Source organism: Rutilus rutilus, assembly GCF_951802725.1.
Source record: "Rutilus rutilus genome assembly, chromosome: 2".
Lineage (NCBI taxonomy): Eukaryota > Metazoa > Chordata > Actinopteri > Cypriniformes > Leuciscidae > Rutilus > Rutilus rutilus.
In genome coordinates this window covers 43,430,081-43,456,012 of record NC_140210.1, presented here as the reverse complement: position 1 = coordinate 43,456,012, position 25,932 = coordinate 43,430,081, and the positions used below count along the sequence as shown (strand labels likewise).

At 38.3% G+C, this 25,932-nt stretch overlaps 2 protein-coding genes and 1 long non-coding RNA gene across 3 annotated transcripts in view; 1 reads left to right on the top strand and 2 right to left on the bottom strand.

Moving 5' to 3' along the window:
- The window catches only part of usp34 (ubiquitin specific peptidase 34), a 60,832-nt gene extending 54,392 nt beyond the window's left edge, over positions 1-6,440 (top strand). Inside the window, 9 exon segments of the mRNA XM_084402134.1 lie at positions 815-922; positions 1,006-1,110; positions 1,574-1,698; positions 1,780-1,903; positions 2,013-2,092; positions 3,010-3,150; positions 3,604-3,750; positions 3,833-3,989; positions 4,826-6,440. Coding sequence (XP_084258260.1) covers positions 815-922; positions 1,006-1,110; positions 1,574-1,698; positions 1,780-1,903; positions 2,013-2,092; positions 3,010-3,150; positions 3,604-3,750; positions 3,833-3,989; positions 4,826-5,469 — 1,631 coding nt within the window. The 3' untranslated portion in view covers positions 5,470-6,440.
- Positions 6,441-7,315: 875 nt separating this feature from the next.
- On the bottom strand, positions 7,316-19,138 carry LOC311279380 (protocadherin Fat 4-like; the record flags this gene model as incomplete). The annotated part of the gene is made up of 27 exons (XM_084390832.1): positions 7,316-7,558; positions 7,673-7,694; positions 7,824-7,919; positions 8,707-8,907; positions 9,098-9,262; positions 9,719-9,813; positions 9,958-10,149; positions 10,498-10,608; positions 10,958-11,268; positions 11,425-11,573; positions 11,694-11,866; positions 12,675-12,773; positions 12,870-13,121; positions 13,220-13,345; positions 13,453-14,403; positions 15,156-15,286; positions 15,375-15,555; positions 15,727-15,882; positions 16,010-16,138; positions 16,244-16,417; positions 16,510-16,622; positions 16,919-17,012; positions 17,095-17,208; positions 18,312-18,419; positions 18,703-18,792; positions 18,883-18,972; positions 19,112-19,138. 27 exons carry the CDS (start codon positions 19,136-19,138, stop codon positions 7,472-7,474), a joined length of 4,437 nt encoding a protein of 1,478 aa, XP_084246958.1. The 3' UTR covers positions 7,316-7,471.
- A 229-nt stretch (positions 19,139-19,367) lies between these two features.
- LOC311285861 lies at positions 19,368-22,426 on the bottom strand. Its single transcript, XR_014626445.1, has 3 exons — positions 22,340-22,426; positions 19,735-19,803; positions 19,368-19,524 (listed from the first exon to the last, which is right to left on the bottom strand). It is a non-coding gene; the product is annotated as an uncharacterized lncRNA (long non-coding RNA).
- Positions 22,427-25,932: the final 3,506 nt, after the last annotated feature.

Here is a 25,932-nt window from a genome sequence, read left to right as displayed (position 1 = left end):
AGTACAAAAGTACTCATTACCCATAATACACCTAAACTTGCAGTACAAAAGTACTCATTACCCATAATACACCTAAACATGCAGTACAAAAGTACTCATTACCCATAATACACCTAAACTTGCAGTACAAAAGTACTCATTACCCATAATACACCTAAACATGCAGTACAAAAGTACTCATTACCCATTATACACCTAAACGTGCAGTACAAAAGTACTCATTACCCATAATACACCTAAACGTGCAGTACAAAAGTACTCATTACCCATAATACACCTAAACGTGCAGTACAAAAGTACTCATTACCCATAATACACCTAAACTTGCAGTACAAAAGTACTCATTACCCATAATACACCTAAACTTGCAGTACAAAAGTACTCATTACCCATAATACACCTAAACATGCAGTACAAAAGTACTCATTACCCATAATACACCTAAACTTGCAGTACAAAAGTACTCATTACCCATAATACACCTAAACGTGCAGTACAAAAGTACTCATTACCCATAATACACCTAAACTTGCAGTACAAAAGTACTCATTACCCATAATACACCTAAACATGCAGTACAAAAGTACTCATTACCCATAATACACCTAAATGTGCTGTACAAAAGTACTCATTACCCATAATACGCCTAAACATGCAGTACAAAAGTACTCATTACCCATAATACACCTAAACATGCAGTACAAAAGTACTCATTACCCATAATACATCTTGACATGCAATCCAAAGGTTTCGCTTGCCCATCATGCACTTGTACATGTAATGTCAATAACTGACCGCTTGTGTCTGTGTGTAGATGTGAAGCAGGCTTTGATCCAGTGGCAGGAGAGGATTGATTTTGCCCATAAACTGCTGACGCTGCTGAACTCTTACAGCCCACCAGAGCTGCGTAACGCCTGTCTGGGTGAGTCGCCACATCCACCAAATAAAAGCACTGCTTTAGAAATAAACCCCGAGTGCGATCTGAACATGTGTGTTGGTCCTCAGATGTGCTGAAGGAGCTGGTGCTCTTGAGCCCTCATGACTTCCTGCACACACTCGTGCCCTTCCTGCAGCACAACCACTGCACGTACCACCACAGCAACATCCCCAGTGAGTCCCGCCTCAAGCTTCACTCGCACAGCATCGCCACCTTCATGTTGGTCTGTCTGGCAACAAGAAAGCAGACGTCGCTGCAAAGGAGGCTCGCAACTTGAATATTTAGATTCCACTTTCTGATATTAGACCTGATATTGTATATATATATAAAAAACAAGTGGCAGATGGAATGGGACGTATGCCATAGATATAAGTATACTTGTACAAGTATAAGAATAACGTTTTTAGTACTTTCAAATCTAGGTACGATTAAGTTGTTTTACTAGGTTACATTTAGGCAATTCGAGATTCACACGAGTGGCTTCCCAATTTGCGTACTTACACTTTTTATATACCATAACTTTTTTGTTAATTGAATGACTTTAGCCTTATTGTTGACATGGCATTGTTAAAAACAATGAATAAATGATGATACTATGGTCACCACATGGTATAACACTATCTGTGTGTTTTCTAGTGTCGTTTGGGCCGTATCTGCCCTGTAGAGAGAATATCAAGCTGATGGGCGGGAAGAACAACATTCGTCCTCCCAGACCGGAGCTCAACATGTGCCTGTTGCCCTCAATGGTGGAGACCAGTAAGGTGTGTGTGAGACCGACCAGTGGACCGCTGTACACGCTGAGCTTTAGTTCTTCATAGAGTGTGTTTGTGTGTTTCCTGTAGGGTAAAGATGAGGTGTATGACAGGATGTTGTTGGACTACTTCCTGTCGTATCATCAGTTCATTCACCTGCTCTGTCGAGTCGCCATCAACTGTGAGAAGTTCACAGAGACTCTGGTGAAGCTGAGTAAGAACGCTTCTCTCTCTCTCAGCTCTCTTAAATCTCTCTGAGAGTGTGTGTGTGTGTGTGTGTGTGTGTGAGTGTGTGCTGATGGTGTTTGTTCACCTGTGTGCAGGTGTGTTGATCGCATATGAAGGACTTCCTCTACATCTGGCTCTCTTTCCCAAACTCTGGACAGAACTTGCTCAATCTCAGGTAAAACCTTCTCGGCCATACACTCACACACACACACACACACACACACACACACACACACACACACACACACACACACACACACACACGTACTAAAGCAATAAGACACTAGAGGTGGTGTGTCAGAGATTTTATCACAGGTAAGAGGTGTTGTTAAGCATGATGGGATGTGGAGTGCCTGAAAATGTGCTAAGATCTCGGTCATTGCTTTGAATTTTTTTGTTACAAATTTTACATTTTATTATGTTTATCTTATATTTTATTTAATATTTATAATAATTATTATTATTATTATGTATGTATTTATTTGTTAGGGGGGAAAAAGGCAGTATGCATTTATTATACATCCCAGAAATGAATAATATATATAATTTTTTTATTGTTAGGAGTGCAAAAAGGCAGTATGCATTTATTATACATCTTACAAATTAAAAATAAATTGTATTTATTTATTTATTGTTAGGTGTGGGTTGTTAGGAGGATTATGCATTTACTATACATCTTACAAATGACCAAAAGCACATTTTAAACACTATTATAATTTTTAACAGAATACAATATTGTAATTAATAATTTCTTAATAATAATAATAATAATAATAAAATATTAATATAATAATATGCACATAATTATAATGCATTTTATTTATAGAGCTCTTTTTAAGGTACTCAAACACACTTTTATGAGACACAACATTAATCACACATTGAAAGCATTCCTAACAAGGTATGCGTTTTAAATGTTAAAAATTATCATTTTTATACACATGCATCTACACATCATCTCAGACTGATGCGTTGGGACCCTTGATATGGCTCTTCAAGCAGCCGATACTTCAGACACATGAAAACACAGCAGCCTCATCCAGTCAGAAGTGTGTGTTTCCTGACGTCTCTCTCTCTCTCTCTCTCTGTCAGTGTGCGATGGCTCAGTCGTGTGTGAAGCTGCTGTGTGAGGATCCAGCGTTTGGAGAATACATGAAATGCATCCTGATGGACGAGAGGAACTTCCTCAACAACAACATCGCCTACTCGTTCCTCACCTGCTTCTTACATAAAGTACATATAGACATATCTACTCCTCACGCAGTTTGAGTGTGAAAATAAATATTGACATCAGAACTAGAATCTTATGATTATATAATCTAGCAAATTAGAGCATTCTGGGAAGGAATCCATGAGGAAAAATAATAACTTTATTAAATGTAATTAAATGTACTTGCATTAAAGGCCCATTTCTGTGTGTAGAATTTCAAAAAAATGGAAGTGTTACCAAATCATCTAATGTTTGTGTGTTTGACACCTAATCCTGATATGCTTGTGACTGCAGATCAGGGTTAGTATTGCAAAGTGTCATAACCCTAGGTTAAGAACAGGCTAAACCCCTGTTATAAGTTCAAAGGTGACATGTTTAACCCAAAGTTAAGCTTACTTTGTAAAAGTTGTTCCTTTGCTCTGTGACACTGAGCCTGTCCTGCTGCGGTTTGAAACTGGATGTGTGTGTGTGTTTAGGTGCAGGTGCAGGTGTTATCAGGCCAGAGCTGCTCGAATCTCGTCAACGTGTTGGTGACCAACCTTCTGAACGAGTACCACAGCCTGCAGCCTGAGCTGACCAATCAGAGAGCAGAGATGAGCAAGACCAGCAGCCTCCTGAACGCGGTCAGTACAGCTCCCTCATCGCGCCTGTGCCAGCGCTCCCTCGCTCTTCACTCATGTGTGTGTGTGTGTGTGTGTGTTGCAGGACCTGCGAGCGCTGCTGCTGGTGCTGTCGGTGTCCACCCCTCAGCATCTGGATCCGGCTCTGGGTCCCGCTCTACAGGAGCTGCTGTCCAAGTGCAGACTGTGTCTTCAGCACCGCGCCACACTAGAGATGGAGGCCAAGGAGCGCAAAGCCAAAGGTCTCAACATACACAAACACACTTAAACAATCTATTATTATTATTATTATTATTATTATATTCTAAATGAAATAATTCAAAAGCAACACATGATGGTGATTTTATTTTTTATGGCACAAAAATGCAGCGATAAGTATGCATTTTTGGTGTATCATGGCTTATAATTATTTTATTTGAAATATAATTATCATAATAATGACAATAACAACAACAATAAGAAGAAGAATTGTTATTGTTATTAATTATTTAATAAATTGATAGCAACATCTAGGGGCACAAAAAGGGAGTATGCATTTCTTGTTCATTGTATGTAAAATATAATAATTATTTATTTTGTACATCTTAAATTACCAAAATGAATAACAATAATTTAAAATGTTTAAACTGTATTTTTTTTGTTCATAATAATAATAATAATAATAGTATTTTAATTTGTTTGATTATGTGAATGTGTACACATCTACATTGATCTACAGTATTGACATAATGTATAGTTTTATTATTATATATTCTGTTTCTACTATTTAAATAGCACCACTGAATGTTTAATAGTATATATGCAATCAATACATTTATTTTCTTTCTACCCCTCCCTTTCATTTGGTTATTTATTTCTCTCTCTCTCTCTCTCTCTCTCTCTCTCTTTCTCTCTACCTTTCTTTTTCTATTTCTCCTATTCTATTTAGTTATTAATTAATAAATGTATAAAGCAATTGTCAAGGTACTCAAAGATGCTTTAAATGAGACATGGCATTAATCACACATTAAAATTGCATCATATTTAAATGTGTATTGTGGACCTGCAGTCGATGACGTGTCTTTATTGCATTCCTCAGCGGAAGAGGAGGGCGTGACTCCAGTGAAGCGTCGGAGAGTGAGCAGCAGCGCTGACGATCGTCCAGGAGACGCTCCCTCATCCTCCTCCTCCTCCTCATTGGCTCCTTGCTCCGAGCAGAAGGCGGAGCCTGGGGAGGCGTTAACGCCCACCAGCACGTCGGACACTGAAACCCGAGACTCCTCCCTCATCGACCCGGGAACGGAAAACGACCCGCCCTCTCCCGACAGCGCGTCCCTCGAGGAGAAGAAAATGGACGCCTCGTCATCGTCATCGTCTTCATCTTCGTCGTCATCCTCCTCTCTTCCCGAAGCATTCGGCCGAGCGGATGAAGCTCCGCAGCAGATAGCGGGAAGAGAGGAGGAGGAAGAGGAAGATGGGAGGAAGGAACCGCAAGAGCAGGAGGCGGAGCCAGAAAGAGAGGAAGTTCCCTCCACTTCCGCCGACTCGGTGCTTTTACTGTCCAGTTTGCCGGAAGCCTCCGAGGGGCGGAGCTGCTCGCTCCAGGAGGCGGAGTCAGGCGGCTGTGGCCACGCCCACATGCAGGATTCCCTGGAAATGCTGTCACGCACAGTCGAGGCCACTATCGCGGTGGTTGCCAAACTTTCGAACGGAAAAGGAGGGACACGCCCCTCGGCATTGTGACGTTACTTTTCACATCCCTCCTTTTTCGCAATTCACCATTTCCGTTCGCCATGCTGTTCAGTTTTGTCATTTTAAGAGTAATTGAAGTCCGATTTGTCAACATTGTTTTCTTTCCCTGACCTTTGGCCTTGCTCTTCACCAACTGAGCTCCGCATTAATTGAACAGAACGAAAAGCGAACGATATCAGCTGGAGCGTGTTTTCGTCAAAGGCCAGTTGTTTTCTTTTTTAAGCCGTAATTGTGTTGGTTAATTTGTTTTGAAGTGGTTTGTTTTCGAGCCTGCAGTGAAACAGGGAAAAGGTTTACAACATTTTAGTCCCATCAGTGCATAATTTAATTTGCGTTTTTATTCACGTGTATTATTATTATAATTACGATTGTCTTCTGTGCCAGTTTTGTACTTACAGACGCGAGGCTGAAATGGCCTTGCTGTGGGTTTTTTTTCTCTGTGGTGGATATCAAAAACTATGTTTACTTTGTATATTGAAAAGAGAGAACGAACCACAAGAACCTTGATTCTGTAAAGAATCTTCTAGATGTTGCCTGGCTTTGTAAATGAGATGGTTAAAATACATATATATATATATATATATATATATATATATATATATATATATATATACATATATATACATATATATATATATTTCTGTAAGGTATATGTATACAGTATATATCCATTCAAGCGCAGTATACTGTATATATAAATCTACTGTATATATATATATATACCTACGTTGTGTATATAGAAACTTATGGTGCTCTTTTCAGGCTCAGATCATTTGTGGCCGGAATATTGCACATTTGATGGAACAGTTGGAGCTCTATTTTATTTACCGAAATACATTCCATAATCTATTGGATGTCATTCTTGCGTTCTCTGTATTTGATTTCTCTCTCAGTCTTTCTGTTTTCATTTATTTTAATATAGGATATAACTTAATAAAATTTTAATATGATTTAATTATGAACCGAGTCCAAAAAGCAGGTTGTGGGATGATTTATTTTTTTCTTTCTGTTGTGTGTGTAACTAAGATGGCTGCGTTCCGAATTAGAATATTAGCGCACAGCAAACTATATAGTGTACGCTGCATAACTTCCTATTATTTTTTTGTAAAAACAAAACGGTATGCTGTAAATGCAATGATAAACATTTCAAGTAACAGTGTGATGCATTCAGGAAAAAAAATGCTTGTGTTTGCCATTCAGATCAGATGAATCTAAAAAGTTTGTATACTGCACATTTTGGCATTTAGTATGCCTTGCTAAATCATACTGTAGAAATAGTGTGCTATTCTGAACACAGCCCAAATGCAGGTTTATAGTGTGAGGGTTGTGAATTGGTCTGTAATTATTACACACACACAATTAAGAAGCATTTTAAAAAAGTTTAATCATCCTGATGGATATTTACATCAAAGATGCAAATTAAAAGCAGTTCACAATTTTGATACACAATCATAGCTGAGATGGTTAAAGTGCAAGAGCCTACTGTTATTCGTAAACAAGTTATAGGATATTCCTTTGTGAAAGAAAAAAATTAATGTGCTAAATTCAAGGCAGTTGAATGTACATATAAATCTATACAACAGGAGAAATGTCCTCTTCCAAAACCAGGTGAGTCAGTGTCCTCCTCTAACTGAAGTGGAAAGTTCTCCATAGGCAGCAACACAAGAAGTGCTCAGGAGACTCAACTCTACTGATTTCAGTAGACTCGTGTTAGCATGTTGCTAAGCTAATGTTAGAGTACACAAACAAAAATGTTGGCTATGGAACATTTTAATTGTTCATTTTCATTTACTGAAATAAATATATTTATATTCAACATTTCTCTCCATCTTGTCACAATGCATCATGGGATTAATTTGAATCTTTTTTGGGGGAATAGCCTTTAATAGCGCTGTTGATAAAATGCATCTCGCTTAGTTTTACAGCATTAATTTTGAACCTCGTGAGTCTCGTGCTGAGAGGGATGGAGGAGTTTCGATCCATCGAGGTGTTTTCAGAGGGAAGAGATGCTGTTTCCGGTTCTCAAATCTGTGTCGTTTTCTGAATCTCTTTCAGAATCGGGCATGTTATTAAACTTAACCTGAAAAACAGAACATTTGTAACGTAAAGCTTTTCAATTCCACAACCTGAATATTGTCCGAATTCAACTTAATTGATTCGTCATTAGCAAGGTTATCTGAATCGAGTGCTTTACCTCTTTGACTTCTTGATTTTTGCTGTTAACAGAAGAAACATGTTTAGTCAAACATTTCAGAACAAAACTAAAGCACATTTTGTATTTCAGGACACGTTTAACAAGTATGAGTGTAACTACAATTGCTCTTTAACAATATATTGGCACTTACCTGTGAAAGTGAAAACTTCTGTCAATACTGGATTTCTTGGATCCACCAATATTGAAGCGCTCTCTGTCAGAATCTGTGCCCTTCATTTTCTTCATCCTGAGGCAGCAAAAAAAAAAAAAAAAAAAACATTTTCCACATTAAAAAAAAAGTTAACCACTAAAAGAATGAGTAGTCCTTTTGTAAAATGTTCATAGTCAACAAGAAAGTCACTTCTGTAATGTGAGTGTCACCAGAAATTCAGCAAGACAACATAGACAGGACTTGGGTTTATCCATTAGAAATTGCAAGTTATTACATTTTCATTAAAAGATTATTGAAAACCTGTTGGATGTTAACTCTTCCCCCCCAGCTTTTACTAAAAGTGTTGCCAGTCAGCCCAGCATTTTTTAACATATTCACAAATATTTCATTTTGTTGTATGAATATGTAATATATCAAAAGAAAAAATCAGTGGGTAAGTTTCATTTAAAAAAATCCAACAAAAAGCTGAGAAAATAGCATTTTTGTCAAAGACTTTGTCTCGACCGAATTCAGAATCATGATCGAAACATAGATCGAGTCCTTCAACACACCCAAAGCTTCACATTCCTCTTGATTTATATGCTGTTCAATGTTTGATGATGACGTTAGCTAACTTGAGCGTAAGCAACTTTTATTCGCTCCTCCTGGTTTAAGCAGATCTTCTTCGCTCTTTGTTTTTAGATCCAAGATGCTGTACTATTTCAGTATAGCATCTTGTCAACGGTGGGGAAAGAGTTAAAGTAAATGGGACGGTTGTTTCGTTTTTGATCTGCTTTTCAGGTCACCAGGAATATGGTTATTCAGTGTGAGCCAGACAGCATGTTTGAAATCCAAAGAAAAATAACGTCTTCTAATAACTTACCTAACGAGATAGACGGTCAACAGAGCGATAAATCCCACAAGGCTTATAGCCAGCAGAACACTGAGAGCGATGACGGCTGCCTCATTGGAACCTTCAGAATCTTCAGAGATTCCAGAACTTTCCTCCACTTCGATTTCCAAATTAGAACCAAGCACCTTCTCCAGCTCCTCTTTTACATCGTTGTGATTACTCTGCAGTTTCCTGTGGGAGTCGACACAATTCAGATCCCTCAAAATCACGTCTTGTTCATTATCTACAGTGGAAACCTAGTAGACATGCAGGCCAGAGGGTTTTCAAAGCAGAACTTTGAAGCTCATGTTTTTGTTAAAGAACGAGTTTTTTTTCTGAATATATTGCAGATCACACATTTGGTGATTTTAATTCAACTTACTCTTTGACCACCTTGGCTTGGATGACCGCACCACTGGAGTCCATGGCGATGAAACTGACGTAAGTCTTGTCTGTAGATTCTCTAAGAATGGTGCGCATCTCATTCCCATTCTCAGCTCTCACACTGAGGATTTTCACAGTCCAACCTAAAACTTTCCCCATGGAACTGAGGAAAAACACACCAATGAATCAGTCAGTCTTATTTGGGAACTGGGACAAGAAGTTGAAAAGAATGAATTTTAATTCATTGAAATATGATTGGTTCTCCAAAAAATACATAAAATAGTCCACATGCACACCATTCCAAGTCTTCTAGGCCTGGTTTCACAGACCGGGCTTAGATTAAACCAGGATTTGACCTTAGTTCAATTTTATATTATAAAATTGTTATATTATCTTTTATAAATGTGCCTTAGAAAAAAAAAACATTACTGGTGTGCATCTTCGGACAAAACAATAGAACTAACAATGACAAAATGGGTGCATTCTTGGGTGAACTATTTGTGTAAACATATTTCCCCTTAGTCTCTTTTCTCAAAACACATTAAATCACAATATAGTGATTACATTTCCCTTCTGTCCCAATGAAAACGGGCTGGGAAATGGCAATTCTCCTACTCACTCTTCAATCTCTGGTATCTTCTTCTCAACTGTGAACACGGGCTGGTTTAGCGAGATGACCACGACATTGTCACTTGCACTTTCTTTCACGGTGATCTGTAGGTGACAAACACAAGAGCTTGTTTTGATCTTTGAATTTTATTCTTTGCATTGAATGCTCTGTTCTACTGCTCCATTCTCAATCAAAATGCCATTGGTCTTACAAAAGCGTTCTCTTATTTTCTCTCTGTTTCTGCTCACCTCTACTGTTGTAGGCGTGAACAGCCCATGTTTATCAGTGGCTTTAACATGAAAGGTGGATGGATTGCCTCCAAATCTGGATGCATCCAGTACGTAGACCTGACCAGTGCTTGCCTCCACATCCAGCAGAGTTGTGGACTCCTGCAGGGAATACTGCAGTTCTGAGCTCTCGCCCACATCAGGGTCCGATGCCTGAGGGACACACCATCCACATTTCAACCAGTTACGTGAATATAAAAAAAAATACATTTTATTAATTGCAATGAACAATTTGTCTAGTCTATTACTTCTAATATATACAATTCTGTGCTTTGTTGTGTATTTCTGTTTGGAAAATTAAATGGTTAGTAGCTTAGATGCCAATAGCTACTATTTCAGACACCAAAAAACCTGAAGAAACTGCCATGATGCTAGGGTGTTAACTCTACATGTAAGTAATAACAATGGTGATGCTTACCTTAGCAAACACCAGTATATTTCAAATAGATCTGACTACATCCATTCTATTTATATCTGATGAATATGCCAAGCCACACTCACCTGGACCTTCACTATAGGGAATTTGTATGGAAAGATACTGAAAATCTCTGCTTTATATATTTCAGCGTCAAACACAGGAGCCTCATTCACGTTCTCAACCTGAACGTTGACCTGAAGATTGTGAGAGAAAGAAAGTCAAATACAAATATAAATGAGCCCAGTGGCAACTTTCTTTTAAGAAGAGAAACTTTGACTTTAAGTGTTGGAACAGCGTCTTGCTGTTTAGGTCAGAAACACATTCTATGCAAATATGTTAACGCAAACACTTTTAGTTTCACAAACTTGAGTCATTGCATTCTGAAATGTGTCAGAACGCAATTCATAATACAACAAAAAAATGTGGTGCATTCTCGGTTGCATAAATAAGTGCTATGGTGGCAATTGTGTTGTGTTGTCTTCTAAAGGTCAACTACTCAACATGTATTTTAGCTAGCTTCCCATGTAATAACAAGAATAGTACCGTTGTCTCTGCAGTGTTTGGAGGAGTTCTGGAGTCTATGGCTTCTACTGTGAGGATGAACCACTCCTCTTTCTCCTTGTCCAGCGGTCTCAGAGCTTTTATGGTTCCCTCACCATCCACAGAGAAGTTATGTGGCTCATGTGACTTTATGTTATAGCTGACCGTAACCCCTGGAGTTCCTGTTAATGCCTTGACCTTGCCCACTGTTGAGGCCTCAGGTTCATTCTCTTTTATTGTGAATTTGTAGAAGGAGCTTTCAAAACTCACACTCTCAGGGAGAGAGGCAATTTTGAAGTGGATCAAGACTTCGGCTACAGAGAGAAGAAAGATGTTAATCTTGACTTGTTTATCAGATAAGATTTGAATACTGAAGGGGGAATTAACCATTCCCAATAAGAATTTCTCACATTATTTGCATTGTTTTAACACCAGATTTACTAAAGGAATTATGCAAACTAAGCCCAAACCTTCATCAGATTCTGGTGGTGTTCCATGATCTGTCGCTATAGCAGTGAGGGTTAGCAGCGTGTCTTCTGTGACCTCGCTAAGGTCAGAGTTCAAAGTGATGACTCCTGTTTCAGCATCCAATGCGACCATTGAGGAGTCTTCAGAGAAACTACAGAAAAACAACATTCATGCATCTGTCTTAAAAGAGTGATGTAGGTAAGTGTGTTCATTGTTTAGCCTTCATGTTATTGATCCTATAGAAATGGAAGTTTAGTTAGCTTAAGCTTACCTATAACTAATTAGCGCATTGCTTCCAGCATCTTTATCTGTGGCCGAGAGCGTCAGCAGCACATCTCCAACTTTGGCGTCTTTAACCAGAATGCTTTTGCTGTAGGTGTCAGAGCTGAAAACTGGAGCGTTGTCATTGACATCTGTGACACTGACCCTCACTGTGGTGATGTTCTGCAGAAAATGAACCCAAGCAAACCTTTGTAGCGCAGACCAAAAGTTGATATTTGCAGTGTGTAGTATCTAACTTAAGGATTGTATCATCGTGTATCTATAGTTTTGAATATTAAAAGTTGAATCCTCAGTACAACATCTTTGTTAGGAGTAGCCTACTTAGATAGTAGAAAATAATCTGTGTGACATTAAAAACAACTACCTGGGGTTTGCTATATATGTAATTTAGGGATAAATCTACATATACATCTAGAATCTAGAATGAATATAACCTTTAGAGCAATTCTGCTTATGCTGGGCTACCATCATGCAGAGTTTAGCCTCTCCAACCCTGCTCCAACACACCTGCCTGTAGTTTTTAAGTAATCCTGAATACCCTGGATAGCTGGTTCAGGAGAGTTTGTTTAGGGTTGAAGCTCAACTCTTGTGGAAATTAGCTCTCTAGGAGCAAGGTTGGCTACCCCTGTTTTAGAGCAAACTCGAATGTTTGTCTAATCCAAGGGCTACCATCATGCAGAGTTTAGCACTAACCCTAATCAAACACACCTGAACCAGCTTATTAGGATGTTCATAATAACTTGAAAACAACACTTAAGTGTTTTGGAGCAGGGTTGGGACTAGAGTCTGTAGGAAGGTAGCCCTCGAGGGACAGGGTGGACTACCCCTGTTCTATGTTCTCTAGAATGCTAGCTATATTGCTAGATATATACCTGCACTCTGGGAACTATGGCAATGCAATCAGTACAATCACAAAACTGTATTAAAGTACACACTGACATCACAAATCATACAAAGAAAAGGAAATTACATTTCCCTGTGGCATCCCATGATCCATAGCAACAATGACCACATCATACACATCCTGTGTCTCTCGATCCAGCTCCTCAATAGCTAGGAGAGTCCCATCCTGAAGGAATGAAATAAAGGAATAGATTTTTTGAAAATGAATGAAGATCTGAACATCTGACAATACATTGTCATGTCAATAGGTTTATGTCCTCACCTCTCTGAATCTGAATATTTCACTGTGTGAGGAAGTAGTGATTGTGACACGACCGTTGTCTCCAATGTCAGCGTCTGTGGCTGAGATTTCGCACACTTCTCCAGGTGATGAGGGTGTGTACGCACCTTCCTCAATCTCAATGGGCTCTGGGAGAGGAAGGAATTGTGGGTTGTTGTCGTTGACGTCCAGAACAGTGATGATGACCTGAGCTGTGGAGCTTAAACCATCGACAGGCTGGTCTACAGCTACAACCTGAGAAAGACAATGCAAGCATCCCATTCAGAATGAATAGTCATCCTGAACATTTTATAAATAGTTGGATTTAAGAAATGAATGTGGTTGCTTTGTACCTCTATATTGTAATTGTCTACAGTTTCTCTATCCAAGGTGGCGTCGCTCCGGAGTGATATTACTCCTTGACTGTTGATAACGAAGGTACTGTTATCCATGATAAAGTGACCTTTAGAGAACCCACCCTGATCGGATAGAAAACCAGAAAAGGTAAATACATCAAAACAGATTTGGAATGCTTGTTAATTTGAAGGTTATTTAGGTATTGTGTAGTCTGCTTTTCTTCTCTCACCTCATCCTCATCTGTAACCTCCAAAGATACCACAGCAGTTCCACCTGCAAGGTTTTCATAGATGGACACATCGTACTGGCTCTTACTGAACACAGGAGCTTTATCGTTAACATCCTCCACCCACACTGTTACAGTAGCACTGCCAGTGAGAATAGGGGTTCCTCCATCTTGTCCCTCCACCTCTAGAGTGTAGCGCTTAGCTTTGCCATAATCCAGCTTTTCAGAAAGGATTATGTTACCAGACTCTGCATCAATGCTAAAAACGGGTGGTGTTGAAGGAGGCTCCTGTTTGACAATGTGATAGGTCACGACAGCATTTGGACCATCGTCTTTGTCTGTTGCCAAGACATTTACCACATTTGTTCCTACTTCAGCGTGCTCAGACACTGTGGTCTCATACGGTTGTTTGGAAAATATGGGAACATTGTCATTAATGTCAGTAACGGAGATGTCCAGATTGGTGGTGGTGGAACGTGACGGGCGACCCTGATCTTGGGCAGTGATCACTAAGTTGTACGTATCTTGGGTCTCCCTGTCAAGGGGAGCAGCTAGAGTTATCACTCCTGTTTCTTGGTCAACATTAAACCTCCCAGCACCTCCCAGGAGAGTGTACCGCACTTCTCCATTAAACCCTGCATCCGCATCCGTGGCTGTTACCAATGTTACATTATCTCCCAATGTGTGATTCTCTGGTACTAAGACAGTAGCAGGGTGATTTTCAAACACTGGACTGTTGTCATTGATGTCCAGCACCTCAACCAGGACTGATGCCTCGTCTCGGTTAGTTCCATCCGTTATCGACAGCTGCACAGTGTAGCTGCTCTTCTCTTCAAAGTCTAGTTTGACTTTGGTCGAGAGAACACCTGTAGCCTGGTTTATGGAGAACTTGTCAGCTTCAGTCTCAACTGCTAAGGTGACAGGAACAATAGGATCAATGGACAAAAAGTCCACCTGTGAATGGGAGAGTACACATTGGTTCATGATTAGACTGTTTACCAGATTTCCACTGTCATTGCTACTTGTATGTGAGAATAACCTAACCCAAAAATGATTAACATTTAAAGGGATGCATGCTAAGTAACAAGTCTTCCAAAGTTTTTTTTTTTACTTAATCATTATTTTAGTCTGTTCCTTACACAAAGCTGTCAGATAACTTCAGAAGACTTGGAAATATAGTGAACAAGTCTTTGAATGGTGTTTTTGGTATGCTTTTTGAAGATTGACAGTTGTATGCAAGACAAAAAAGCTTGAACACTTGTAAATTTCTCCTTTAGTATTCCACAGAAAACGAATATGGGTTTGAAACAACATTAAGGTGAGTAATAATGACAGCATTTTTCATGTTTTTTGAGATACGAGACTGTCCTCATAGACCCTCGTGGGAGACTGTTTAAACACTTTACAAAATTTCGAGTAGATTAGAGTAGACCAATGCTTCCATAGTTATAGCCAATTTCATGTTTTTTTCCCAATTATAGCACCACCAAGTGGCCAGGATCTGCCAGTTTTGCATGTGTCCTCAGACTGAGCCAATACAAATGTATACCAAGATTGGTAAATATATCTCTTTCTGTTTTTATTTCTTTAAATAAAGATTTGTTAGTTAGCTGGTTGTCATTTAGACCAGATTGTTGTCATCAAATGTTTGTATATCAGTTAAAGGGACAGTCCCTCAGGATAGAAGTTTTTTGTGCTGCAAGGACCTTGACAATGTCTGCCTCTGACTGATCCTCCTCCACTTTCCCCTGGTAGGTCTTCTGAAGGAACTGAGGATGAGAATCTCCAGGTGCCTTGACATCCACCATTGCAGAAGTCGATCTGCTTATAGCGCCCCCTAAATGTATGAAAAGGCAGTGCAGTGGTTTTTAAGCCAACAGGAATGTATCCACAGCCAGGTATACCTCCATAAAATGATAACTTACCATCTTTTGCAGTCACATAGAGTGAAAACTGAAGGATTCTGTTGTCCACAAGTGGGATTGTTTTAACTAGCGTAATCGCCCCATCATTCTCACTAATGCCGAAATAACCATCCTCATTTCCAAACTCAATGGAGTAGCTGATTTCACCATTTTGGCCTTCATCCAGGTCTGTTGCTTCGACCTTAGATGAAAATGTATGTACAGTATGTTTAATGAATAACTTTATTCCAATGTCTATGGTATAGTAGTCATCTTATAATGACATAATGGTTCCATAATCTCCAGAAATGTACTAAAATATTGATTGTGCTGGAAAACTATTAAATGACTCAACAAAACATTGAATTGTCACCTTGACAACCTGCATTCCAGTAGTCTGATTGCCGAAAACTTTGCCCTGATACTTGGAAGTTGTAAACTGTGGACTATTGTCATTCTCATCAAGCAGGACGATGGTGACGTCGGCTGTTGCTTTGTTGGTGGAAGGAGGCTTTTCTTGTGCTTCAACCTTTAGATTTTGGAGAGAAAATTGGCATATTGCTTATTGCTCAGTTGTGTATGAAAACACAGTTTGATTATAATTCTTAATTTCTGAAAAATCATAGTGATAATGATAATATGAGACTTATTGTTACTTGAAAACTGAAGCTGGTTGTGGTTTCTCTGTCTAGGTCCGCAGAACTTTTCACCAGAATTGTTCCATCAGGCCTAATAGAAAAAGGTACGGATTCTGGTATAATCTGGAATGTTCCTTCAAATCCTCCCTAGAAAAGAAGTCACTTAGTAAGTTCTTTTCTCATGCATTTTTTTGAATCTCACAATAATTATATTACTTTACAAAGAGACAGTGATGTTTTCAGGAACTGTACCAGGTCTGGATCAGTGACTCTAGTCTGAAGCACAAACTGATCCTGTGGTGAATTTTCCAGAATAGATACGGTGTACTCATCCTGGTCAAATGTTGGAGGGTTGTCATCCACATCTTTAATGTCGACGGACACCACAGCGTTAGCCGTCTTACTGGCATCATCCTGCTGAGATGCCTATTTATAAGGAAATCATGAATAGAAAATATAAACAAACACAATCCTGAAACCTCTTCAGATTCATGAATGTCTTCAGAAACGTCTGATACCTGTATGTGAACAGTTATCTGGTCGACTTCCTCTCTGTCTAGTGCCGTTGTCACAGAAATGACTCCACTGTTTTGATTGATTTCAAAGTTGCTCTGATATTCATTTGGAAAGACTAGAACAGAAATGTGGATATTTGCTGTGTTATTATCAGAAACTTCATATAGAAAATGACTATATTTCTTTATTCAAATAGAAGTGTGTTATTAGGTGTGTGAAGTGCTTGTTTTATCACAATTACTGTGCTTGACAATAGTTTGGTGGAATTTTCTATATTATCAGATTTAAAATCAGCGTGTCACCTCGAGCTCTCACACATCTACAGAGAAACTTTAATTTGAAACAGGAGGAGGTTATTTAGATTAGGACACATGTCATGTAAGTGTGTTGTAAATCTTCTGTTAACAGCACCTGCTGTTATGCTGTAAAGTACAGGCTCGTTGATGCCCGTGTCGCCATCTTGAGCTTTTATGGCCGCAGGAGTGACGTCTGAAAACTGTCCTACCTGTGCATGGACAGAAAAGACATGGAGGGTTTCATTTGTTTGATTAGACATGCGTTTAAATATTGATCATGATGTTATTTACCTGATTTTCCTCAATGGATGCCTTGTAGAGACTATGATCAAAATAAGGGTTTAGATTGTCAAAATCTTCAACCGTTATTGTAACTGCTGTGGTGTCACTGAGATCTCCTATATCCTGCAAAGAAACAGTGTTTTATTACTATCTACCTTCAAATTATAAATCATCCAAAAATGAAAAATTTGTCATTTGTTCTGGGTCCCCATCCACTTTCATTTAATGGAAAAAAGCAGACATTCTGCTAAACATCTCCTTTTGTGTTGCTCAAGATTTCATTTTTGTGTGAAGTATTCCTTTAAAGGGATACTCCACTTTTTTCGGAAATATGCTCATTTTACATCTCCCCCAGAGTTAAACAGTTGAGTTTTACCGTTTTAGAATCCATTCAGCCGAACTCCGGGTCTGACGGTACCACTTTTAGCATAGCTTAGCACAGATCATTGATTCTGATGAGTCCAGTAGCATTTCTTTCAAAATGACCAAAGAGTTTCAATATTTTTCCTATTTAAAACTTGACTCTTCTGTAGTTAAACCGTGTACTAAGATCGACGGAAAATGAAAAGTTGCGATTTTCTAAGCCTATATGACTAGGAACTACTCTCATTCCGGCGTAATAATCAAGGAACTGTGCGGCTGTACCATGAGTGCAGCAGGCGTAATGATATGACGCAGCGCCTGAAAATAGGTCTAATAGGTTAGACAAACTTAGTCCCGGTCACGTTGGAAGAAGTTACCGAGCTGGGGACTATTTTCAGGCGCTGCGTCATATCATTACGCCTGCTGGACTCATGGTACAGCCGCACAGTTCCTTGATTATTACGCTGGAATGAGAGTAGTTCCTAGCCATATAGGCTTAGAAAATCGCAACTTTTCATTTTCCGTCAATCTTAGTACACGGTTTAACTACAGAAGAGTCAAGTTTTAAATAGGAAAAATATTGAAACTCTCTGGTCATTTTGAAAGAAATGCTACTGGACTCATCAGAATCAATGATCTATGCTAAGCTATGCTAAAAGTGGTACCGTCAGACCCGGAGTTCGGCTGAATGGATTCTAAAACGGTAAAACTCAACTGTTTAACTCTGGGGGAGATGTAAAATGAGCTTATTTCCGAAAAAAGTGGAGTATCCCTTTAAAGAGAATAGACTGCTAAAGCAAGTTTGAAGTTTAGTGATCAAAGTAATCTGGAGGTTGGTAGGATGTCAGAGAGTTTGTCTTTACTTTAGCTTGCACAGTGAAGATGTACTGTTGAGCATTGTTGTAGTTCAGACGTCGTTTCAACCTGATGTTTCCGTCACCTCTTACTTCAAAATCATCTGGTGCTGGAGGCTGTTAATGAAGATGAAGTGATTAATTAGAATGAAACACTTACAGATTAATAATATATTATTTAGTTTCCTTTCCTTTAAAAGAATCTGCAAGTATCAAAACAGTAACTCTAAAAAAAAAAAAAAAACATGAAATTGGGCATGATTAAATGTTTAATTGATTGACAGCCCAATTGTAAATTTAACTTACAATTAAATTTCATCTAGTGACTGATACATGTAGTTTTGTGTAAACCTGCTGTGTTAATATTAAATAAAATATATGAGAATCATTCATGACTTACCAGTATAGAATATATAATATTGGTGTTTTCTGGAGAAACATCTGCATCTTCAGCCTTCACCCTGAGCACATCTGAACCCACAGCTGTCGTCTGGAGCAAAAGACACAGTTTACAAAGAGATGTGAGTCTCTGAGTGACCAAACACACTTCTGCTGTATAAAGATGTGACATTACACACACCTCTGACACTGTGGCGCTGTATGTTTTATTCTGGAAGATCGGAGGATTGTCATTGATATCCTGAACTTCTAACCTCCTGATGTTTTTCAGCTGAAATGGAGAATGAAGACTTTATAGTGAAGGTTTATGTGATGAATACTTTGTCTAATTAAATAATTTGATAATGTTATTGTTTAAACTTACCGGCTGGTTTTGGCAAGTGAGTGAATAATACAAAATCCCTCCTGACTAGAAGAAATAAAACACAAAGAGACATGTGGCACTTAATTTCTTTATGAGATTAAAAAATTAAAAAGTAATACTACCAACTATGCCAGAACGGGCAACTGTCGACTGTCAGTCAGTGGATAATATTGGTTTGTAGTTAATGATAAATTCCATTGAAGATATAAAAATTTAGAAAATGGAATGAGATTACTCTCTCTCTCTCTAAATATATATTATATATACTGTATATGTGGATCAGTGAGGAACAAACCTCCTTTAGTACATCAGCGTCCAGTGGTTTGATGGTTCGTACAGTAGCGGTTGAGGCTCCATTAGAGTAAATCAGCTCCAGAAATGTTACACCAATGGGAAAGATATGTGACTCCAGCACCAGACGATCATCAGGTCCGATATCAGTGATAATCTCTACATCTCCTGAAGGCCAGATCAAATACATATTCTGACACACAATCTAAACATAAATGCTAGTTAATTCCATTATTGTTCTTGCATTATACTCTTAATATTCACAAGCAAAGGCATTTTAAATGTTTTTGATCAAATATCAATTATTTTATGTTTCAATAAAAATCATATCATTTACAAATGTGAAAAGAAGCATCTAATATTGTGGACATTTCTCACCTACATATCCCTCCTGGATTTCCCCTACTCTGCTATCGGTTCCAGTTGCACAGTTTATAGGTAAAGTACCTGAAACAGAAACAAGTCATTGGTTTGAGGACTTAACAAACAGCCCTGTAAAGGCAATTCTACAAAAAAATTCTAAACACATTATAAGTGCTAGAAATGTATTGCTAAAACATGTTACAAAGACTGAGAACTGTGAAGTACTAAATTGTGGAGTTAGACCGTTTAAAGGTCCCGTTCTATGTGATCCCATGTTTCAAACTTTAGTTAGTGTGTAATGTTGTTGTTAGAGTATAAATAATATCTGTAAAATTATAAAGCTAAAAGTTCAATGCCAAGCGAGATATTTTATTTAACAGAAGTTGACTACAAAAAAACGGCTGGATTGGACTACACCCCTCTACATCCTGCTTTAATGATGTCACTAGAACCGTAACCTCCGCCCACAGGAACACAGGCGTATTGATGGCGAAATGTCAACAGACGTGGTTGATGTTTATCTATAATCGGATACCGCAAAAGTTTAATTCGAAGTTGTTAGTTTGCTCTGTCCATTTCACCACGGACTGTTTTTCTAACCTGGAATAATATCAAGCAGGCTTCTCTCAGCGTTTCATACTGACGAAGGGGGCAATTTCAACTATATTCCAGCAAGCGGTAAGTAGTGATTTAATATGGAAGTAGCGATCACTCTTCACATCGTTCGTTTCTCTTAGTAGGATGAAAATAATCTTACTTAAACTGTGATTAATATACAGAAAGCGATCAAAGAACAATCCCTTTCCAATCGCCCAAGCTGTCAATCACACAGCGCGAGTTTATCTGGACAGTCTTGCCAAAACTCGTTATGAAATCAATGACGCTGTTACACTGCACAACGAAGCTCTTACTGTATTTATGTGCCTCATGTTTGCATTGGTGAAATCATTAGTGATAGTGCAGAAACTGCGTTGCAATGATAAGATCTTTCACGCGATCAACAGGCTGTCATCTGCTCAGTGCTCATCACTGCAACCTTTTATGTGATGGTAGTAGATCTAAATACTTAAAAAACTTCTCATGATTCGTTAATCCAGATAGCTGTAATAGTAAAAACGTATAATAGCTGTAATAGTAAAAGTTTTCCAGATAGTTCCACATGTAATGCCAGATATTTCATATGCAAGCATGTCAGCCAATCACAGCAGAGGGCGTTTACACTGAAGTCTCACAGCAGACACGCCCCTTCAAACAGAGTGTTCAAACCAGGGAATGAAATCAGGCTAGGAAATATGCCTTTTATTTCTAAATTATAACAATTTTTGATCTAAAAAACATACTAACATTATAAGGGCACCCCTGGAAACATTATAAAATAATAAAAATAATCCATGGAATGGGACCTTTAACAGTTTTTCACCCTTGCTGTGAGCCGGATTTTTTGGGCGGGGCTAAAACGGGGGCTCGATGACGCACTGCGACCCCCTGAGCTTGATTGGGCCCCTACTTGATGACGCACGGAGTCACTAAGCCTATCGCTCAATCGCGAGTTACTATCAGACAGCCTACAGTTTGCTAGCTACTATGCCCACGGCTCTGGCTATGCCTTCGTCATGTAAATGCGTATTCCCTGGATGCAATCACTTAGAAAACAGATCGGTGTCCTTATTTAAATTTCCGAAAAATTATCATATCAAGAAGAGGTGGATTTATCTTGTGAAGAGCTAACGCGTTACCTTGATGGAGAGCTGATGATCACCACCACACCCGCCTCTGTAGAGATCAGGATAGTTTACTTTCGTTGGAGACAACTGGAATTCTCTGATAATCCGCTGTTACTGGTGAATGGGGCCGAACCGACTATCTCCCGCTGTCCGCTTCGGCCTTCATCCTCCCGTCGCGACGACATGCACGAGCTGTGCGCGAGTCCTATTTCCCGCGAGTGGGCGTGGTTTCAGCGCAGCCAGCGGACACGCCCCCAGCGTTTGAGAGCTGAGACTACTGCTCATTTTTTCGAGATTTTGATAGCTTATTTTATTTACTTGGCGGCTTTTTTAATCATTGAAATTGGGCTGGGTGTCTAATAACACATTTTTCGGTGGTATGACAAACTCAGAACACATACTTAATTTTGACTTTACAGGGACTTTAACGAACAGCTTAAAGCCTGAAAATGGCAGCACAAAATATACTAAATCACACAGTACAGTAAAAACAAGATGTATAACAATTTAAACAATTTAAACATGGGCATACAGTTTTATGATTTATTTTAATTTCCATTACTTTAATGATATGCTGGTGACATAGCCTATAGTAGACAGTTGTCATTCTAATCTCGGATTGGATAATTAATATTACTCCAATGTTCAAACTCACTGTCATTTAATCTTAAATCATTTCACTTATATTATTGAATAAAGCGGGTTCCTATTAAATCCTGACTTTTACTCACTTAGAAGACATTTGTCCTGTAAAACACATGCTTTTAAACAGTAGACAACAGCTAGAACTAAATATATATAACTAGATATGTCTTATAAAAGTAAGTTAAGCCTAACATCCAAATGTGTGAATTAAAAAATTATACTTCAGCTGGTTATGAATAAATATGACTTACCAATAGCACTCCTAGCACTGTGGACATGAAGACAAGCTGAAATAAATAAAACCAAGAATAAATCCATCTTTTCCATAATTCACTGTCAGTGCCGCCTGTATTATGAAGGCTGGCAGGGAAGAGAATGAATATTCCTTGTGTAATTTCTCCCTCTGAGCTCTTCTTTATTGTATGTCATAAACAGTTATGGCCTCTGGTGTAAGCAAGTATCAAAGGTGCTTCATAAAGGCCAATAATGAGGAGAAATGTGGGAGGGATTGTACGGAAATAGTTTCATGTTACAAGTTTATTTGAGGATGTCTGAGATTTTAAACAGATAGACTTTGCTATTGACCTTTACTTGGCTTCTTGTATCACCTCACACTCTTTTTCTGTCACATAATGGAATCATTTTAACTTGAATTATTAAGTTATTAATAAGTGAAGCGGAGTAATAGGAAGGATAATGAAACTGCTCATAACAATTTAATGATACAAGATCATGTTGGGGAAGTGATCATCCAAGTTAGAGTTTATTTTGTGACAATGACTGTAACACTTACATCATCCTTAATAATAAGCACTCATCCATTGCCATAAATCTAAATACCTTTTTGCTGGACTTTGGCCTGCAATTGAACAGGCTGTAAAGATACGTGACAACAATGACTAATTCACACCCTGCACTAACTCAGATGAGATTATAACAAAAAAGTCTATATCCTTTATTCCATGTTGCTACTGCCAACACAATCTTATCACTGCTTACTAGTTATGACCCTTGTTTATCAGAACTAGTGTTGTATTCATGCAGCAACATTTTAGTGACATCACAGAACAAATCAAAGGTCACACGCAATAACGCTGTATATAAAAGATTATTATTTTATGCTGATGATATATATAAAAAAAATTGGTATAGAGATGATAAAAAGGGTGAAAAAAACCCAACAACTAAATTTGTTGTCTCTTAATCTGCTGGAAGAAGGGATCATTCAAAACTCTGCTGGATAGTGGCTCTCCATGAGCAGGATTGGACAATAAATGGATCAGTTTATGCATGAGTGCAGAGGACTAACGAGAGGGCGTTCAGCGAAAAATCGGCACTGGCAGCTGGCAGCAGGAAGTAGCTGCCAATAAAACCGGACGTCAGCTGCCGCTAATAACCGCAAGTCGGAGGTGGATGCCGCTTTTAGCCAGGCAAATAAGTTATTATATCGAAAATATAAAATTTTAGTACTTATTTAAATAAAATACTTCTATAAGTAATTATTTTATATTATTTGATTAAAAAAGGTTTATCAAATATAAATCAACAACGAAGATCAAAAAAACAAAAAACAAAAATTAAGCTACACTTTATGTAGCCTAATTTATGAATGAGTGTACGTGTTTGTTAAATAATTAAATATATACATACAGAAAGAAATTAGTATTTAATCATATTTTATATTTGTTAAATATACATAAACATTCTTTTAAACTTAAATAATGAAAGTCCTGTCTAAAAGAAAAAAAAGAACATTACATTTTCTCATCAATGACCTTTATTTAAAATCATAATTTGCTATCATTTTAGTTCAGTTTTACATTTGCAGTACTTAAATACATTCTTGTCTTTGTTTAATAAAGCAGCTGTAACTTTTGAAACAGGCTTGTATGTTGTTCTGAAATCAGAATGATCGACAAGGTAAAGTTCGTAGACAAACTTTAAGATGGCTTGAAAAAGCCTAGCCAGAAAGTTTTAAAAAGTTTGAAAATGTTCTAGCATGGTTTAACATGATTTACCATTGGTGCTTCTCAATATCCTTCCTCGTCTCCTCACTCCTCCATCCTATGACCCGGAAACCGATCGAGCTCAGCCATCTTGAAGGACATCTCTCTAATTGCACCGCGAGAGGGCGAGGATTGAGGAGTGAGGAGGCTTCCTGAGGAGTCATGAGCGAGGATGCACAGGTGTATCCTATGCGGAGGAGTTTTATCGACTAAACGTGACGCGCGTATAAATTCTCCTCCCCCTTCACATCGGTCACAATGATTTTAATTTATACTTTACCTTTGCAGTTTATATAAACCACACATCTCACATATTTCAACAGGGTATATTGCTTTATTATTATTTATTATGAATTTCTTAAATAACCAAACTAGTACAACATAAGGTCAGATCCTTTGAGTGCAGCTGATGACACCATGAAGTGACGCTCGAGTGATTTTATACTATTCCAATGTATAAAAAAGCTTTCATTCGATTCCTCCGTCCTCAGTTTCTTTCCTTGCAGCCTTCCCTCGCATCCTACAGGGGGTGGAGCTGAGACGTGAGGAAAGGAAATGAGGTTGCACAAATAAGAATTGACAAGCACCCTATGTGGTTTACTAGGTATCGCCGGCGCCACCATTGACATGTGGTTGGTTGCTGCTACGTTGGATGATACTGATTGGCTGCCACGAATTGGCAGGTCCCTCCTAATTTGGTAGGGTGTCAACGGCAGCTACTTCCTGCTGCCAGCTGCCGATTTTTTCGCTGAACCCAAGGGGGCTATCCATCACCCGGAAAGCGTACCTTCCCCGGGGGCCACCATTGATTAGTAGACCATCACCTGCTGTTAGCATTCCATTGACTCCCATTCATTTTGGCGTCACTTTGACAGCGAATAACTTTACATCTGAGGCGTTTAAAGACTCCATTTGTCCATTATTTATTTCTAAAGAAACACGAAAATGTATAAAAGGCTCCATTACCTTACGTTACGTAGAAGCAGTTTTTGTAGAAATAGGCTAACGATTGCGTCATAACCACGTGACTCTCGGTCGCACAGTTGAGAGATTATCGTATAGACAAGAGGAGAAGCTCGCAGGCAATCGGGGAACGTGGATGGATAAAGTCAAGGGAGAAGCCCATAGAGAGTCATAAAGTTTCTCCTGCTCGAGAAACTAAAAGTCAGAGAAAACTAAAGTTAAAAACTCAAGGGTCAAGAGCCCAACTAAAGCAGACACTGATCTCAATCATGGTGACATAAAATGTATTTAAAAGTTTTTTACGCTTTATTTAAATTAGAATATTTTACTTTAATTTTATGTTTTTTGTTTGGCAGCCGTAGCTGCCAGTCATTTGACCATTTTTTTTTAATGATTTTTTTTACAATGAAGGTATTTGATCGTGATTATTCAGGAAATACCTGTAAAATAACTGTGTTTTTCAGTTTATTTAATTTAGGATGTTTTACCGTTTTTTTTGGGGAGCTGACAGTCATTTGACCATTTTATCATTTAACTGTTCTGTTACTGTTTAATTACAGATTATATTTGTAATTTTACATACATTTTTATGTAATTAAAAAAAAACAGAAAAAATATTGAATTGTAATAGTGAATTACTGGAATTTGTCATTAATGTCACAATACCTAAAATAACAGCTGACTTTTTATTTTACAGATATTATTTGTAATTTTACAGTGTTTTGAGTACAATTTAAAATTAAAGAATTTTTTTATTTTACAGTGTAGGATAGTTACCATCATGGTGACAAGTGATGCATGCAGCTTGATTTGAGAGCAAATAATCCCTTTATATTGTTGTGCTCATACAGCAAGTACTTCTGTATAACATACTA